General features: G+C 37.5%; 1 protein-coding gene across 1 annotated transcript in view; it reads right to left on the reverse strand.

Annotated features, from left to right (window-relative positions):
- LOC145678819 (corticotropin-releasing factor-binding protein) overlaps window positions 1-21006 on the reverse strand; it is a 530344-nt gene that overhangs the window by 51636 nt on the left and 457702 nt on the right. Inside the window, 3 exon segments of the mRNA XM_081749360.1 lie at window positions 3867-3975; window positions 14287-14300; window positions 14303-14451. Coding sequence (XP_081605486.1) covers window positions 3867-3975; window positions 14287-14300; window positions 14303-14451 — 272 coding nt within the window.

The following is a 21006-nucleotide window of genomic DNA, read 5'->3' on the forward strand; positions in this document are numbered from 1 at the left end:
GGTAGGGAAGAGTGTAGAATTAGCATTGACCATTTATATTTTGAATAATAATTACGGGACACCTGGGTCATGTTTGCTTAAACACGGGACATTTAGGTGTCCCGTTTGAGAATCAGAAAAAAACGGGATAACGGTTGAAAATAAGGGACTGTCCCGGCTTGATTTACCATTAACTTGGTTTTTCTCATACACTTCAATTTCTGATTTCCAAAATTAATAGTAAGACTTAAGGGAGATTTCCGAAAATAAAAAGTTTTATATCATTTTATCATTACACTTTCTCCAAGTACGTATTCTAAGGAAGGAAGAAGATACAAATATTTTCCATAAAACTATTTTTACTGTGTGAGTAATCGGCCATTTAGCTAATTAAAATTATATTCATGAATAATAACCTACATTTGGTATCACAAAATTTTCTTCACCAATTTAATCGGACTTTGCTCTCGAGTGACATCTACTATCTCTCTGGTAGAGTATATAGAATACCAAAATAATGATATACTACTAACAAGTAACTTTCTCAAGGGAAGACAAATCGGTATAAACTTTTAAAATTCAGACAAAGGGAAAAAAAACTTATCTAATGTCCTAAGGGTGCTGGTGTAGATTTGGCCCACAACATTTTGGATGATTTACATATAGACGGTAAAACTCAATACTTTGCATGAAAATACATGCTTATAAGGAACAAATTTCTGCAGGCGACAATTAAATACAAAGTAATACAGCTGTATTTTAGGTTTATAAGTAAAGGGTTACTAGTGTAAAATCACTACAAGTGTTTTACAGCTGATAAAATAAGTGCATATGAAAGATGACTCTATTAGGTTGATAAAACCTACTTCTTTCCACTACCATCGCTTACGCGCATAACCACTATCGCTGACGGCCCTGATCCCTTCAGACCAGGATGCAAATAGCCACTCGCCCAATCGCCCATGTTTTCTGCACTGTTCTTTTCATGCCACACATTCAAAAGCCGTATTTATACGTAAATCGTAAAATAATTGTAAGTTTTCAATAATTACTTCTCGTTGTTCCCTTGAATTTCATCTGTCAAGTCAGATATTTTCACGTCACCCATCGGAAACCTTTTAGAGAACAATAGAAAGAAAATTACTGAAATAATTATAAGTTTTCAACAATTTTTTCTAGTGGTGATCCTAAAGTAAATCAGTTTCGGTACTAAGTCTTGCATGCGTGAAGCAGTATATTAGGGATGTGACTTGGGCTCGTAACAAGGAGGTGGCTGGCTCACGCCCCCTGAAACTTTCAATTATTTTTAGTATGTAGGCCTATACCTAGGTATATGAATGTAAAATCAACTCAAGTCAGCGGCCCTCAGCTCCCGCCAAGTGAACTTTGTGATGGACAAACATCGTGTACGTGAGTTTCCTCGGGGTTCTCCCGTTTCCTCCCACTTTCTTCATTCCACCATTTCATTCATCTCTCATCATCTCTTTTAGCCTAGCCGCCATAACCATGGGACGTCAAACTCAAAGATTTCATTTCATTTTTTCATGTTTTCAAGTCAGCGACCGAGGTCCTTCGTGGCTAAGCGATTAGCGTACGCGCCTTTGGCGTGGGAGACCCGGGTTCGACTCCCGGCAAGAGGTTATGTGATTCAGATTCCACGTTAATCAATAGGTCTACGTCCCAGTCTCGCTGCTGAAAGGGTGTTAAACTCAAAATCAACGCATCCCCAGAAAATGATCTTGGCTTCCCTTGCCAGCAGTGGCGGATCCAGGGGGGACGATCGGGGCAATCGCCCCCCCCCAGAAGAGGAAACTTTTTTATTTTATATATAAATAAAACCCATCCCGGAGTTTGGAGCTCTTAAAAGCAGTTCTAAGTAGCATTATTACAACCCCCCGCCCCCGCCAAAAGTCCGTCCTGGATCCGCCCCTGCTTGCCAGGACCCACTTGAGGGATTGATTGCTTCTAATATCGCACCGTGCTGGTAGGCCTATAGGCGCACACTCTGAAATGTTTACAGGGAGGAGTCCAAAGTATTTTGTGACGGGAATCCAATACGTCTATTTAACATTGAATTTGTCTTATTCTTCACCTGAAAAACGATAAGTAATTGTTAATTATTGCCACCTATACTTTTTTTCTACTATACTATTTTTATAAGAAAAAAAGAGTAGGCTACAGATAAGGTGCAAAAGAAATCTTAACTTGTATCAATCATTTCTCTGTTAAATAAGTATAATAATCTTTAAAAAGCCCACAATTGTTAGTCGAGTTATGAAATTTCGGTGGGTCCAGACCAGGTAAACCTTCCCATGGGTCGGCCCCTGATCTACTTTCAGATTGGCAAATACACTGAAGAACACACAATAATATACAATCTTCTTGACAACCTGTATGTCTGAGGCGTCTGGAGAAGAGTTTCATCACGTTGAAACTGATCAAAACTTAGTCGAGACCATTAATTCAGTACGAATATTTGAACAGTTTGGCAATTTTGGCTAGTGAATTTGAAATTAGGCGTAGTTTCAACTTTGATAAAATACTAAAACACATTGCAGAAAAAAATACGAAAAATAACTTTATTAAAAAGAAAGGCCTATGTTTAGCAGAAGGGGTCCAGCTCTTTTCTCTAAAAAATGTTACAATTTGGTATTTTCTGTTTACATTCCGTTAGTTTAGGGTAGGTTAGGTTATTTTAGGTTAGATTAGGTTAGTATAGTTTATGTTATATTAGTGTAGTGGTCCCCTATAATTTACCGAAAAATGATAGAATTTCGCTTATTTCTACTAATATTAGGTTAGTCCAGGTTAGCTTAGGTTAGTTTACGTTAGGTTAGGCTAGATTTGGTTACGTTATGTTATCATGTTACGTCTAAGTACTTGCATCATTCATTTCTCCTGTAAATTTTGTGTTTTTTACGTGCTTCTGGACCCCTTGTACTAAACATACTCCAAAAGAAATAATAATTAGTAATTCATTTATAATTTATGAATGTTAAGTGATTTTTAGAAGTTCATTTTTTTTTGTTCTAAGTGTACTTTAATTTACTGAAGCAAAAATATTTCTGTAAATAAATCATTTCATAGTCATTAAGACAAATAATATTGTGACTAGGTACTCTTCCAAGATGATACACACTACAAATATTGCTAGTTACTTGTAGACTTGTAGACATGTGTAAAATTTCATACAAAAAAGTAGATTACTTGTGTGTATGTGTGTGTGTTTGTGTAAGGACCACGGTTTCTCAGTGGTAGGGCAATTACCTCTGGTGTGTGGGGTTCCTGGTTCAATAGTCGCTCAAATTAGTTTGTGGCGTACAACATTGTGTCCATGAGTTTCCTAAGGGTACTCCCGTATTCTCCCACAGTATCATTCTGGCAATTATTCCATTATCATTAACTTGTCTTAATCATCCGTCTCCCTTATCCTAAAGAGCATAATGTGAAATGTTAAACTGAACGAATTTCGTTTCATTTTACTTGTCAGTGTGTGTGTGTGTGTGTGTGCACGTTGGTTGGGAACTTGGAATCTCGCAGCATGGTCCCTTATTAAGAGCAGCACCTCCTAAGTCCGGCCCTACCCCTACTTCAATGTTCTGGGTACCGGCCTCATGTGACTTCCCCCTAGAGTCGCCACTGTTATTAAGAAAAATGTTCCTGTTGCACTGCTTACTGACGTAAAGTATATGCTCCAAACTGAAAAAGACTGTACTTAAAGAATAATTTAACTAAAATATAAAAATTTCCCTCGTTCAAGAATTTAATGATTTCCGTAAACACTTGTAAAATGTTTCTTACAAAATAATTTTCATTTGATCGTCTGAATCAATTCTTGCTAAACCAAAACTAGGAAAACTAAATGAATAAATAAATAAATAAATTACCTGGTGTTGAATCGAGACCACAGATGGCATCTGAAACAGTCAAATGTGATGTGTCCAATCCGTCACCACCTCCCAATTCTACGTAATCAGGCATTCCTCTCTTTTCACACTGAAACAAAATAGAACAAACATGTTTCCTATATTTGTGTTTCTTCTCTATCATTCTACCTATGGCTAACAAACTTCTTCATACTTATTGCAGAGTCATAAACGAGAAACAAATAATTTACAGGAAAGAACTCATGTTAATATTATGGCAAATTTAATTTTAGCAATTGAAAAAAAAAAACTCATGTTAATTAATAAAATTAGAATTCAGTCTCAGAAAAATTGTACATACGATTTTAGGTTTTTCCTTTACAATGATAATTCACTGATCGTAAGAAAATTTTCTGGAATGGAGTGCAACGTTTTAAAATAATATTTTATACAATGTGATTTCTAATTATAAAAGTTGCGGGATAGGATTTAGGATTTAGATTTCTGGGCTTTCGGCAACGATCGCCATGTTAGCCCGTCACGTTTGAGGGATGACTTCCCCCGGCGGGCGAGCACACTATCCGGGGAAAGGGAAGGAAGGAAGGTACCACCCCAGCATTTGCCTCGTGTGAATGAGGAAAACTCAGGAAAACCTCATTCAAGATGGCCTGAAAAACGCTTTTTACATTTACGACCGAGTGCACCCATCGGGAATCAAACCAGGGACCGCTCATACCGAAGGCGAGAGCGTTAGCAACTTAGTTGCGGAATAGGTGACCCCCAAAATTACAAGATTTATGGGGAAATTGATAAATTATATGAAATTTAAACATCAGACAAACAGGAGAGGTAATAAAGATCATCACAGTATGGTGAGTAATTACAGAGAAAAAAATACGTTTAAACTATGTAAAAACGTGTAGCGAGGCCACATTAGACAAACTGACAACAGAGCGTCATGCGTCAGTGTTTCAAACTTACTACCTTGGTAAATAACCTAGAAAGTGTATGATCCAATAGGGGAGAGAAAAGTGCGAATTGATTGCAGTAACACTCAATAGTGCCCCAAAACATATCGCCCTTTCAGGGCTCTACTGCAGTTAACTGGTTGTATTACTCCAAGTGTTGGTTATATGGTTGAGTAAAATCGGTTTTTATTTTTTTAAAAATGGAACTCGGTTTGCTGAAAAACCATTTCGGTGTTTCACCAAAAAAAGTTTTGGCAGAAATTAGAAGTTTTTTTTTTTAATGTTTATTGTTCCAATTAATTTTGTAGTCTTGTTTATCATGAATACACTGCACGTGGACGAATCATCAACAAAGAGTATTAGACGCTTCTTGGAAGAATGACCGGAAGCTTGGAAAAATGAAACATTGATGCTGCACCATAAAATGTTTCTAGCCATTCTGAATTCCTCATTAGGGAGTATTTTTTCGCGCAGAACAATACAATCGCTATAACCCTAACTACCCTACTCGATGGATTTGGCACTTACAGACTTCATTTTAATTCCCAAGTTGAAATCCACTCTGAAAGGTTGCAACTTCTAGCCCACAGAAAGTAACAAGAAATTAATCACGAAAACTCCAAGCTACTCTAAAAAAGTTCGTTCCAGCAAGTGGAGGCCGCGTTAGAAACTATATATTGATAGTAAAGGGAACTCATGCATTTCGAAGGAGATAAATATGAGTAACTTCCAAAAACAGTAAGTAATATAGGGAGCTAGCTTTAATGCGAGGCTGAGGAATTCAGAGTTGATTGGCAGGTTCCCCCACCCCGTCGCCAAGAAACGGTTACTCGACGTTCCCGGGTAGGGTTGCCAGCGCGTTGTCAAAAAATTCAGCTAATACTCACTTAATTCAAAGAGTTTATGCAATTATGCAATCCCTATCGAGATCCCTGTATACGTGGACACACGCAAATTAGGCTGTGATAACAAATGCTTCAGTTTTTTTCTCCCTCGCACTGCACTATGGCCTTCCTTATTACTTCTCTAGCTTCGCTGTGCATAGTTTGCTCTCTCTTATGCTGTGAAGCCATTGTCAAATGAATAATAAGCAACAAAACCGCAACCACAACAGCACACAACAAATAACCAACTCACACTAACTCTTCAGAATGACATTCACGTGACAATATTTTAACCCTGGCAACGCTGACATATAGAAGGAGGGTAATGGAGTATTGCAAGAGTCAGGCAGAAAAATTGTTGAAATTTTTTCCACCTTTACCTCAGCCCCCGCTGGTAAACAAGCTAGCTCCCTATACTACCAAACCAAAACCAAACCATTTGGCGTAGCGGTCCATTTGTGAGCCTAAGCCTGTTCCAGCGCCATCTACTAGCGACTGGTTGAACTACGTCTAGTCTAGCGGCGAGCACGTGGTCAACGGGCTGTGCCACGCTGTGTCACTAACAGACACATCAGGAGGTTTTTAGACCTAGTGATCGTCACGTCTTTCATTCACATGATTCACCGGTTTGTGTCATGTTGCTGGCTAGCCGAAAATTTGAAAGCATCGGCCGAGAATCGAAACCCGGGACCACGAGGACATGAGTCCAACGCTCAAACCACAAGACTATGGTGTCCCCCACAAAAACGGTAACTACCATTATATTTTAAAAGTTCGGTTTTCTTCAGCACAGAACTTGTATTTACGTGTGGTTCATTAACTCATGACATAAAGTATTGTTTACGTCAACCAACTACTGCTACTCTAGTCAATTGAGAATTGAATAAATGTTAGTATCACTTTCCCTATGGCTAGTATCACGTGATCTAACGTATTGTTTACGTCAATCAACTATTGCTACTCTAATCAATTAAGAATTGAATAAATGCTATTATAACTGTCTTTATGGCTGATGTCAAGTGACCTAACGTATTGTTTACGTCAATCAAATACTGCTACTCTAGTCAATTGAGAATTAAATAAATGTTAGTATCACTTTCCTATGCCTAGTATCACGTGATCTAGCGTATTGTTTACGTTAATCAGCTAGTACTAATCTAGTCAATTGAGAACTAAATATCCAATTAATATCTCTTTATCTATGGTTAGTGTCAAGTTATCTAACATATTCTTTACGTGAATCAGTTACTACTACTCTAGTCAATTAAGAATTGAATAAATGTTAGTATCACTTTCCCTATGGCTAGATTCACGTGATCTAACGTATTGTTTACATCAATCAGCTAGTACTAATCTAGTCAATTGAGAACTGAATATCTAATTAATATCTCTTTCTCTATGGTTAGTGTCAAGTTATCTATCATATTCTTTACGTGAATCAGTTACTACTACTCTAGTCAATTAAGAATTGAACAACTGCTAGTATCATTTTCTCTATTGTTAGTGTTAAGTGACCTAACGTATTATTTACGTCAATCAGCTACTACTACGCTAATCAATTGAGAATGAATAACTGCTAATAGTGTCGAGCAACATATGTCTCATTCTGAATATTAAGCTCAGTTTCGTTTATTACGCGCTGTTCGTTTAATTAAATTATTTTTTCGAAATCGTACGATCTATACAAACGTTCGTTCGAAATCGTACGATTGTTTCATCTGACTTGTTGATTTGAAATATTTGCGAAATGAAACTGAGTATGGAAAACTTACTTCCACAGGAATGTACACTCACCAGGTCGAAGAAGATCAGAGCACATGCATAAGCTATGAAAATTCATTCATGTAGAAGTTGGTTCCTCATTTTCTTTCTTGTATTTAGTTTCGATTTTTTTTAGATTGCAACGGTAGATGAAACACCCTGTATGTAAGCAAGAAAAAGGTGTTGGGTTTTAAAGGTGTTAATAGCACTATTACAATCTGCTTATTCATCTTTTGTGTTGAATGCGAAAGAAGAAACAGCTACAGGATCCTGAATTTTGAGGTTTTCGTGTTTTACGTTCTTATACATCATCGATCTTAACTTACGATTCACGGGGCTAAGTGAACATCCGAACCACGACCGGAGTCTGAATGCAGACCACCCTCATAACATATGCTGTAGGGTGGTCCTTAGTTTTCGATTTCCGAATTTCTTTGCTCCCAACCCCTAAATTGGTTTCATGTCGGACCAAATTAATCTGTGAAAAAAAATGGGCTCAATCGAAGAATATTTAACCGACCCCCAAGCGACCTAAACATCTGAATGCATTTACAATGTATAGTATATGGCAAAAGTTTGTAATAAACTCTTGTAACTTAAAAATGGCTGAGGGAAAGGAAACATATCTTGGATAGAGGTTGTAGAAGTAGATCCATACCTAATACTGAGTAGTGACCGAGATGAGGCATATCTTTACGTCCATCATCTTGGATTCGGGCAGAAAATTTTAAATAGAAATGACCTCGTATGATATATCATTTTGAGGTAGCTTTTGACGACAAACAGGCGTCTGCCTTTATTTTCCACTTATCTTTGAACATGTAATAATTATCAGCTATGGAAAATAAAAGCTCCTAAGTAATAAAAGTTAATATTCTGTGAGTTTATATCTCTGTACGGGCTACAGATTTATAAGATTGTTGAATAGTTTCCCTTATTTGAATTAAACCACAAAGTAAAGAAAGAAATGCACATGCCCATCTAAAGAAAGAAATGGAAAGAAGATGTGAACTTTCAACGTGGGTTGAATATATTGAAAAACATTGTGGTGGTGAATGATGTTGGAGAGAGAGGTGTGAAACTGATACAAGAATACGGAACCATTTTAACAAAGGACGAAAAAAAGAAACAATACATACTGCAGATAGTCAGTGAACACAGAAAAAAGTATCCAGATGTTACAAAAATTGGCTTAATGATGCAGTAGAATTTGGCTAGTTATCCACAGCCTTCAGCTTTCTTTTATTATCATTTTAAACATTCATTATATTATTTATGTAATTTCATTTCATATAAATAATTTCAATATATTTTAGGATGGTGTGTATTTCGACGGGATGTAATTATATAACAACATATATAATTATTTCCTTGTTACATGTATATAATGGTTTATTAATATTTCAGTAACCTATAAAGAAAAAAAAACAATATTGAAAGATAATAAGCTATAATTTCAAAGCTAAAAAGAATTAAATGACCAGAGATAAGTTAAAAATATAGGAAGATATGTTTTTATAATGAAAGGTTACCCAAAAACGATATCACAAAATATCATTTCCATTTAAAATTTTGGGTCCAAATACAAAATTGCGGACTTCAAAATGGCCGCCATCATGCTATTTCTCAGGGTCAGATGTGGATTACTTCCAATCCCTGTATCCAAGATTTGGTCCCTTTCCCTTCAGCCGCTTTAAAGTAAGAAGGGTTTATTCCAGACTTTTCCTATATATTAACATATTGAATATGCATTCAAACTTTAGGTCGCTTGGGGGTCGGTTAAATATTCTTCGATTGAGCCCATTTTTTTCATGGATAAATTGGGTCCGACATGGAAGCAATTTAGAAGTTGGGAGCAAAGAAATTCGAAAAAAAAAGTTTCGCCATGTAATTAAGGACCACCCTAATATGCTGTTCCCCACTATACTACCTCGCCTGCAAGAAACCTTGATTATAAGACCACGCCACTGATCTCGACATCTTTATCTAGGGATGTTCGGGAGAAAGCACTCGCCTACAGACAAACTAGGCATGTCATTTGAAAGATCAATTTATGATGATTATAACAAGCTAATAGAATTCCTGTACGGTCGAGAACTTTTTAAGAGATTCAACGTTAATTGGATGATTGTGCTTCCTAGCGACATATCGTAATTATGGAGTTTTGATGGTTTGAACTTGCTACTGCATGATCACTGGGTCCATTCACAGACAAATTGTCCATTGCGAGTTAGATGTCGCATGGGAAAGACGTATTTTTTGAGAATATACCAAAGAACTGCACACGATTTGTATAACCATTGGTGTGTTTGGATTTCGACCAATCAAAGATTAAGGCAGATTTGAATATAGTATGAAACTTCTTTATCCAGACGATATGGTGTACCAACGAAACAATCAAATAAAGTTTGTGTCCATCATAATGAATCAGCTCCGATCACCGCGATACATTGGATTATTTTAGTTTGTGGGTTACCGAACAAATTATATACCTTTGGAATCACCTGTCGAATTTGCTTTTCGCTTTGGTTATGCACAGTGCCGTAACATTGGGCGATGCAAGCGCTGCAACGCACCGGGTTCCCCAAGCCTATGGGGTCCCCTCGAGCCCGTTAATTACTCAGTGGGCTACTGAATACTTATATATTTTATTATTCATTTCTTGTGTCTGAGAGAAAATCATTGTTATTTTAATATTATCAGTAATTTTAGTAATATATTTCCCTGTTTTGGGGGTTCTCAAGTCTAGGGACCCACTGAACCCGTTTATTATTCAGTATTGAATAGGTACTTATATTCTGTTATTCATTTCTTATGTGAGAGAAATAAGCATTGTGAAATGCTAGATTACTATCAATTTTGGTAGCATTCTTTTCGGTTTTGTGGGCCCCAAGCCCAGTGCCCCCTGATAACCCGTTTATTACTGAATACTTATATTCTGTTATATTTCCTATGTGGAAGAAATATTCGTTGTGAAATTTTAGGACACTATTTGCATTGTGTTCATGATAAAGCGGAAAAGGACGTAACAGTTGATTGTAAACACTGACTGAGATCTCCTTCTCCTTGCACATTTTGGAGAAAAGTTTTGGTGATTCTCATTAAAGTAATACTTTCTTTAACATCTGGAGATATGAACGTAAAAATGTGAAGACGTGTTCGCCGAAGGAAATTTTATACGAACAGTGAAGTTAGTCGCAGAGTTTGATCCGGTTCTGAACACGCTGCTACAAAAGCAGAAAAGTAGAGGTAAATATATGAGTCCCACAAGTTCAGAACGAACTCATTGACATTTTGTCTAGTAATTTGAGAAATATTACTTTTGAAGATGTTCGAAAATCTCTGTTTTTTTTTTTTCCACTATTCATGGACTCAACATTGGACATAACAAAAAAATATCAAGTTAGTGTCATTGTTCGCTACATTGTTGTGAACTATGAAGTGATATTAGAAATTAAAAGAATTTTCGTAGGATTTTATGCATTAGATAAGCATGGTGCTGAGAACTATGATCACTTCGTTCGTGAAATTTTACTCAGCAGCCAAACCGACATACAACGGTGCAGAGGGCAGGGATATGATGGAGCATCAGTAATGAGCGGAGTTTATAGTTACTTACAAGCAAGAATTAGTAATACTATTCAAAACGCTCCGTATGTTCATTGCTGTGCGCATAATCTGAATTCTGTTATTGCTACAAAAGCCGCATATGTTTTCCATTTTTTTTATGTTCTTCAAGTTTTTTTTTTAAAGTTCTAGTGCTCCTAGGTGGTCACTTTTAGTTCTTGGTGATGAAATGGCTTCAAAATTAAATAAGGAAACTCTCAAAGAACATTGTATAACTAGGTGGGGAAAAACCATAATGCCATTAATTGCATGAAAAGGAGAATTCTTGATATGGTCTTGAAGCTTTGCTGGCGTCTACTATTAACCCAATGTTCTCGGGATTGCTGCCAGAGTGAGTGTTGTTGTGCTGAGCTTTCGTTACCATACAGCGGCAACATCTTCAGAGCTATGTGTTGGAGTGTGCTGGTATTACAGTTTATATTGTGGTCTTTAAGAATCGCTGTGTTTCTATTGGTTGATTTTGTTGGCCAATGGCGTGCTCTGATTTTACTGGTGGAAATCAGAGAGAAGTTTCCACCAGCAAAAGAGCACGCCATTGACCAACAAAAACAACCAATAGAAACACAGCGATTCTTAAAGACCACAATATAAACTGTACGACCAGCACACTCCAACACATAGCTCTGAAGATGTTGCCGCGGTATGGTAACGAAAGCTCAGCACAACAACACTCACTCTGGCAGCAATCCCGAGAACATTGGATTAAGAGAATTCTTGATGTTCAAAAGTCCCTTTCCGCGATTTGTCTGACAAGTAAGAAACCAAATGAGTTGGGAGCAGCTAAGGCTTTAAAGAAGATGATAGAGACATTTGAATTTGTGTTGATGCTAGTCATTTGGGAAAAGATCGTATGTCCATGTATATAACTTCCGAAAGTTTGTAGTATTCTGAAATTGATCTCCAAAAAGCAGAGAAAAATCTGAAGAAATCACTTCAGGAAATGAAAGGTCCTCGGGGAAAATATGACAAGCTTGTAAAATCTACAAAAGACCTGTGCTCGGAACTGAGTATTTCAGAAACATTTCAAGAAAATGAAATGAAATATTTGAGTTTTATGTCCCACGTTATACCGGCTAAGCTGAAGGAGACGGTGATGATGAGAAATGAATGAAATGATGGAATGAAGAAAGTGGAGGAAACTGGAAAACCCCGAGAAGATCACGCATATTGTGCTTGTCCACCACAAAGTTCACTTGGCGGGGTCCGGGATCGAACCCGGTACCCCATGCATCAGAGCTGAACGCTCTACTACGGAGCCACCTAAACATTTCAAGAGAAACGCAAAAGGTTTGCAAATAAATATTTTGATGAACTGGCTACGGATAGTGGACTAGATGTATCGAAAGATACATTTCGTGTCACTTTATTTTATCCTATTCTGGATTGTATTGCGTCATAACTTAGCACCCGTTTTCAAGGAATGACTAAAATGCTCAATAACTTTTCTTTTCTCACCCCAGCAACATTGATGTCAGCATCTGAGGAAGGCCTTCAGAAATCTGGATATGACTTTGCTACAAAGTACAGTAGAAATGTAAGCTCAGACTTTCCACAGCAAATACCGATATTGAGAGATTACAATAGGGCTGAAATAGGTAACCTTCGAACAATTCGGGAAATATCTTTGTTGTCAGTGGAAAATGAGTATTCTACGTCTTTTCCTGATGTGCTTACCGCATGTGTAATTTTCTAAGAATATCAGTAAGTGTGGCTTCTGCTGAATGCTTGCTCGTTTTCGAAATTAAAGCTCATAAAGAACTACCTGGGAAGTAGTACCTCACAACAAAAATTAACAAATGTTGAGGTTAAACGTAGAACGCAAACAAACTTCAAGACTAAACAATGACAAAAGCTTTCTGAAACGACTTTTGTTGTATTGTATGGTACCTTGCATGTTTGGATACTTTAATCAATTACAATAAATTTATTTTGAAATTGTTTCAGCAGCTGTGCGACATCCCAGATATTCCCTTTTTATTTCTTAATTATGATGTTCTTTTCTGCAAATAACACACTTTGAATAACATCATTTCTTATATTTTTTGTTTTCTCTTTTTAAAAATGTGTATGATTAATGCCTTTTTCAGTTTGAAAACACATTTCACTTACTTTGCACGATGTATATGGTACGTTCTTTTCAAAGTTCTAATATTATCGTAAATTGTAAAATGCTGTAGTAAGCCCTATGTAAATATACCCTTTCTATCTCATGTTCTTCCATTATTTAAAATTACCTTGGAGGAAAGTATTTTTGTGTATGTATGTGTGTGTGTGTAATATTGTGTTTGCTGCTTTTACTATAATATTGAAAAATAGTTCGCTTGTGGGGGGGGGGGGGGAGGAGGCAAATATCCTCTTGCACCGGGCCCCGAAGAGTTTTGTTACGGCATTGGTTATGAAGACTGTTCCCCTGATGGATGCAAAGCAATTGCACATGTAAAATGTCCATGGTGCAAGGAAGTCTTTTGAATGCGTCATTTCTCCATAGAACAGAAGAACAGTGATCGATTTTCATCTCTACCTATCATTATTGTGAACAGTATAATGATTAATTTAAACTAACAAACCCGTTAGTTATTGCAAAACTGTCTTCTCTATTACCGCCGATAGATTTCAATTCGTATGTCAATATTCGTTGCTAATAATATTCCACGTAACGCGTTTAAATGCGCATATACTAATTTTTTCACATAAACTTCCAAGTAGAATCTCTCGAACAGTTCTCAACCATAGAGGAATTTTATTAGCTTGTTGTAATCAGCATGAATTGATCTTTCAAATGGAATGCTTAGTTTCTCTGCAGGCGAGGATGCTTAGTTTCTCTCCTGAACTTCCCTTGTACGGTACAAAGAATACATCTATACCGAAAATGAAAGTAATAACAAATACGGAATCGTGTGATAATACTGACCATTACGTTCATTTGTCAATGGAATGTCTAGGAACATTTCCTCGGTCAAGCCCTGTTGAGGTCCGAGGCTCCTGTTTCTCCAGTCCTTTATAATATTGATGTCGCATAAAGGACACAAGACACAAAACTCAAAACACTGTATTTAAGACTCTTACTTCTGCTCCTCTTCATATTTTATGTTCTTTATCCCTTTATGTTTATAGTTGTGACAGCAAGAAGAAGACAGTACATTTCACAGAATTTCCAATGCCTAATTTAAGATTTTTTGTGGCCTTATTATACAAACATACCCTGTGAATTGTTCAGTTTCTATTTCCATATTTCTTTTGGAGTTTGCCATTCCAACGCTGAGTGAAAGAACCTTAACTTTAGCTGGATAGAGAGTTGTTAGGCTGCAGTTGACATGTTTCCATAATTCCTCAGCGTTGTATACTTCTGATGTTCCCTCAGCAAGAGTTGCAAGGCTAAAAATTAAGAAGAAAAAAGAATAAAAAGTAATGAAAAGGATATTAATATATATACATACGAGGGATAATTCAGAAATTAAGGATCCCTAATGCATATCATATGTATTATTGGCGGTTGGAAATTGCTACGTAACAGAGACCTTGACTATTTCGTAACAGCAGAATAAAGTTTCAATGACTCACATCCTAAATGCGACGTATACGCATATCCAAAATGATTGTCGCATGTCTATAAACTGTCTTCTTGTAAGAATATAATTTGATAATGATTTTGCAGGGTACTATGTGTATAACCAAGAAATGTATATTTGTGGTAAATTTCATAGGAAAAGAATTATAAATATGAAAATAGAATGAGTGAAAAAAATGTTGCTAAATGGACAAGAAAATTTTTTTCGTTATATTGTTCTTATTTACTGCTCTTTTGACATGAAATTTGCCACATACATGTCTTTGCCGACCATACTAACATTATAAGAAATACCAGGCGAATTCGTTATCAAATTACATTCCTAGAACAACATATTAATAGACATGCGACAATAATTTTGGACATGAGTGTACATAAAATAACTACTAAGCTTTCAGTATGGACATTAAAAGAACTGCTATCGACTATTTGGTTTTTGTAAGCAAAAGGTGCAAAACCTGTTCAATTGCATCACGTGTATGACGTAAATGCAATGACAGTGTTGTATAAGCTTAAGTGGTGTCCGTAATTCAGTGGGGTACAACGGCAGATATAACCTCCCTGCAATTCAAGAGGCTCCACTGGCGAATCGCTGAGTCATTGGCAGAGTTGGATTAATCTGCCACATGGCACAATGTGGGGCGTTGTTCACGAACTTAAGAATACAGAAAAGTGTGCAGCAGGTCGGTTTTGGTATAACTGACCAACGACTACAAAAACTCCACACGGATGCATCCCGCTCACACCTTCTTCTCTTTAATGACCATAGGGAGGATTTCCTGAGCCAAATTGTAACTAAAGGAAACGCACGTGTCTCTGAAATAGTCACGTTAGCAATTACAGTATACAATACCATTAACAGAAATAAATCATTATACTGTGGAGCGATTACGTGCTACGATCAGGTCCAATACACCATACTGTGTGACTTTCAATCTAACTGGCTTTGGATATGTTCCTGAGGAGTCGCCTGCTTCGTTTCTCATATTTCAATATATTTCAACATATACGTACCCATTATTCCTCGAAGAAGACCTGTATATTATGTGATGATATAATTATAATATATAAGTACCTGCAGATGCGAGGAAGTTTGTTTGATACGTGTAGTTGCATTGAACTGCATGGGAATGTTGAACCTTCTTTCCCAGTTTACTCCAAAGTGAGAAAATATTACATATCACTAAGTTTCCCTGATATATATATATATATATATATATATATATATATATATATATATATATATATATATATATATATATAGATATAGATATAGATATAGATATAGATATAGATATATAGTATCCCCTAGGAAAAAATCAAAATAAGTAGCATCGTCAAATTTCAACTTTCTGTAAATTTGTACAAGATTTCTAACATGAGTATAAATATGTTTCGTAATAGTACGTTGACCAGAACAAAGCTTATCATCAAATATAACACCATAACCTTTATACGCTTGTACATTTTGAAGAATTTTCAGACAATAGTGTATCTACAAGAAGCGAAAATATTCTTGAGGGCTTTTTACGAGAAAATCAACAAGATACGTGTAATTTAAATAAAGTTTTCGTCATGCAGCAATAATGTCTCTGTTGGTACCAGAAAGCCTGTCTAACGTTTAAACTAATGACTTACATTGCACGAGTGGCCCGGTTCCAAGACAGAAAAAGAAACGGGAACTTAGTAAATAAGAAAGGTTATTGTAATATCAAAGGAAACAATCCTGTTTCTCTTTCGGTTCGTTTCTTTTTCTTTTTTTGCTTTCTTTAGAAATACTGTATATCATACAGAACAACAATTGCTCGCAGATAACTCCTGCAGCAACCAGTGCCATAACGTGGAAAATCAGCGCCCAGGGCGAGAGTATATGACAGCGGTACCCCGTGCATTAGGGTGGAGCGTTTTGTACTTTTTTGGAAATTCGATGACGGCTAGTGCGGAAAAGGTGCCATTAGTGGCACCGACATTACTGATTTTTTTCAAAATTTTTTTGGGACAACCCCTTACCCTGCCCCAACGGACTTAAAGTTTTTTAAGTGTTTGGTTACGCAACACGCACATCAGTGACAGAAAAGCAACTTGTGGTCGTTTTTAGAGTTACATGATGGCTATAATACAATTATTCTATTAAAAGAAACTTGTAGCAATGCCAGTATATAATTTTAAAATGTTTATGAGTCAAAGTACAGCCATATTAGCTCAGTTGTTGGAATTATTGTCCAGATTTTGCTTGGAATGCCATGTTAACGATGATTATAGGCATAGCTCTTGATATTACACGATTTGTTTTTGGCAACTCTTCGCTTTTTAAGTACACCGACAGTAAATGCGATCTAACGCCAGGCTACACAACTTCGTAGTTGCTTACTTTGACCACGCTCTTCGAACGTCGTCCCAACGTCCGGCTCCGTCCAGAAGATTCGCGCACCTCCCTCTCACCTCGTTGGCTCCAGAACCTACACCGATATTTCTAGAATATTCCCGCTCGAAGATCGGCGGTGGTATAAATATTGCGTACTTCGGCCAACCAATACAACACACCAGTTTATTGCAGCTTAAGCTTAACGGTTTTAGTTCACTACTGTTTCTGCATTGTACCTAAAGTTACAGTCTTCTTAGTGCGATACGATTTAGAGACATTTTGTATACTTTGGTTTCCAAGTTCGGAAGCAATGGGAAGCAAGTTGAAGAAAAAGCCTCATAGCAGACCATCGCGCGAAAGTGTGAAACGAGGCTTATTTTGCACTTTAAGTGAAATGAGTGAAGTGCAGTTACCCACGTACGCTGACGGTATGCGACATTGTCATTGGTTTCGAAGTGGTTTAAGTGGTGACGAAAGTGTAACTAAGTTACCAGTGACTGACATTTGTAAACTAGTTGGACAAAGAGTTGTACATATTTGGCGTAAAGCAAGCATTCCTGTGGTTTCAGAAAAGAGAGTTTTGACATGCTGAAAACATTTTATAATAAGTGTCGCACCAAGGAAAAGCATTTCAGTCGACAAGGACAAGAAGCAACACTTCGTGCAGGCTTTGTTGCACACGCGGAAATGTCTCTTTTTGATATTGCGTCTTGCAAATGTAAAACCGCCGAAGATTGCAACTGTGAGAGGACACTCAAGATTCCAAAAGAGAATTCAAGTTTCTTTTGGACCAGAGAACATCACGGAAAGTGAGCATTGGTAACATTGACGTCCGAACAAGCAAATTTCTGTCAAAGATGTTTTCCCGTACAGTGAGCAGATTTAAGAGGCAGACAACCAAGAAAGACGCTGGAAGTGTTGAAGCAAGTCCATCAACTAGTGGGATTAGCATAGGCACAGGTCAAAGATACTGGCGTGCCAGGGGAATCCAGCGAAGCTGTTGAATCGGGAAGCACTTCGGGATCTGACTTCCAGACGCGACCAAGAAGAAAACATAGCTTAAAGCGCATCTGTCTTCAAAATACAGCGGAGGCAGCATTTAGAACTGGAGCTTCAGACAGGCAGGTTGCTTTGATCGCTTCTGCCGTACTTCAGGACGCAAGACTCAAAACGCCAGAGGACAAAAGTCTTGTTGTTGACAGATCTAAGGTACGAAGAGGAGAAGATATACTGGGTGTGAAGATCCAGAAAGGAAAGACTCGCCTAGGCCTGGCGATTACAAGTATCTACTTCGACGGAAAAAATGATGCAACTCTTGTGCAAGAAAAAATTAACGACAAACTACGAAGACGAGAGGTTACAGAAAAGCATATCACAGTTCTATGGGAGCCCGGTTCAGAATACTTGGGTCATGCCACACCTAGGTATTCTGATATTGCCTACTCTATATTGGAGCTTTTAGAGAAGAACCAGTACGACGTGTCAAGTCTTGCGGCAGTCGGCAGCGATGGTGAAGCCAAGAACACAGGATGGAATAACGCCGTGATAAGTTAGATACAAAGATCCCTAGGAAAGGAACTGCAGCATCTCATTTGCCTTCTTCATAGCAACGAATTGCCATTTCGACACCTGGTTACCGAATTGGATGTTGGGATGACCGGACCCAACTCTTTTTACGGCTCCATCGGAAAGAAATTAAAGGATTCCCGCTGAATGGGTGTCTGAAATAGAATTATCTCTTTGAAATTTGTAAGGCTGATGCTACAGGAATGTGTACTACCGATCTAGCAAACAGAAACCCAGGACCATTATCATATTCACGATGGCTCTGGCCTGTAGGATGCTTCGCCACTACATAAGTACTGATAAACCTAGTTCAAGTTTGAGTCTACTTTGCCAGTACATTGCTAAGTATACGCTCCCGTCTGGTTTTCAATACGGCGAGATCCTTCATGCGAAATGGGCGCCATGCATCTGTTTAGCATAGTTAAGCTATCACGTTTTCTGCCAGAAAATCTACAACACATAGTTCATTCTGTTCCACAAACGGATACTACGCTCATCATGAAAACCTTCTGATAGCGATGACAGCAGATGAAAATCCGCATATTCGAACGTTAGGCTGGAGAAGGATAAAAAAAGTGCCACAGTCAGAAGACTCCGAGATCAAGCCGCCCACATGACTTCATTGTTCCGAAATTGAGCTTTACAGCTGAAAATTTCTACGACATGATTAATTGGCCTAAATGTCTAACAGAGCCGACAATCGCACAAAACAGGGATCAGCAGCTTGAAGAAAACATCCGAACTTCAGTTACTCTAACAACAACATTTCCTTGCCATAGTCAAGCTGTGGAACGCACAGTGAAGCTGATGTCTGAGACAGCATCAAGAAAGTGCGGCCAGCACGCAAGAGATATCTACGTTAGATCCAAACTGAAATCTAGAACAAGGATGCTCCGCTTCGAGACCAAGAAGAACTACGTGACCTAAGGTCAAAGGTCAACGTATGTCTCCTGGGTGGGTGGGTGGTCGGAACTCCATGTGCAACCACCTCTCCGTGGTGAGTTCTGGGTTATTTTGCGTACAGAGCAAAATAAGCGAAGAGTTGCACAAAGAAAATCGTGTTATATCAAGAGCTATACCTATAATCATTGTTTACGTGGTATTCCAAACAAAATCTCGACATTAATTCCAACAACTGAGATAATATGGCTGTAATTTGATTCATAAACATTTTAAAATTATTTACTGGCATTGCTACAAGTTTCTTTTAATAAAATAATTGTATTATGGCCATCAGGTAACTCTAAAAACGACCACAAGTAGCTTTTCTGTCATTGGTGTTGTGCGTGTTGCCTAACCAAGCACTTAAAAAACTTTAAGTCTGTTGGGGCAGGGTAAGGGGCTGTCCCCAAAAAATTAAAATAATAGTGAGGACGGTGCCACTAATGGCACCTTTTTCGCACTAGCCGTCATCGAATTTCCAACAAAAGTGCAAAACGCTCCACCCTACCGTACATATGAGTGAGGTCGGCAGACCAACAGCGAAGCGCCAGTATGGTTGACGCGAAGTGTAAGAAAATTTTCAAAAATAAATCCTGCCTTTCCTTGACTTTGAGCACTTTTTATTACTTTTTCCTTTGCATTTTATATATGTGCACGTGCATTTTCCTAATATGAGTAACATTATAGGACCACTTCCTAAAACAGGAAGAGGAGTTAAGTCCATAGTAGTTAATATTCCAAGTAATTTTTCTTCTTGTTTCTTTCGTTCTTTTCTTTTTCCTCCCAAATTTTGCGCTACCTTACTTCGGCGCCCGGGTCATCGCTCCGCCCCCCGCCCCCACGGCACTGCACTGGCAGCAACCAGTTTACTTTTCAACATTGACTTGAACTAATACAACAAAGAATATATGATACGAAATGCTACAATCACCTTCATCGTAAGGTATTCTGCCGTTATTGGCGGGTCATTTGCTGCAACTGATAAGCTTCCATGCTCCACGGTCTTCCGCCAACCTCTTTATCTTCACGTACGACTTTTCTGTTTTAATATCATCCATTAATTGTAGTCTACTTCGCCCCCTCCCTCTTTTTTCTTGCGACCATCCCTTTTAAAACGTCCCTCTTGAATCTCATCCAATGTCCCAACCACTTTCTCTTCCTCTTCTTAATAATATCTAAAATTGTTCTTTTCTTCCCTACCATTTGTAACACCCTCAAATGTTACAATAGTCATGCATAATACGTAATGTGTGTATTAGGTGGTGTCACAATCGATCGGTTATTTTATTTCGTTTTATTTAAATTTTGTACAGAAATTTTATTAAAATAATGTAAAAAATGTCCACTAAATGTTTTGCAAAATTTGACTGAGATAATAAAATGTAATTCAATATATTATATTAATTGAATAATACCATTAAAATTACCTGATCTCGTACGACATAATAAAATATAGCCTCATATTAAAGGTAAGAGTTTT

The sequence above is a fragment of the Thermobia domestica genome, chromosome 2 (assembly GCF_964235325.1).
Source record: "Thermobia domestica chromosome 2, izTheDome1.hap1.1, whole genome shotgun sequence".
NCBI classification, from domain to species: domain Eukaryota; kingdom Metazoa; phylum Arthropoda; class Insecta; order Zygentoma; family Lepismatidae; genus Thermobia; species Thermobia domestica.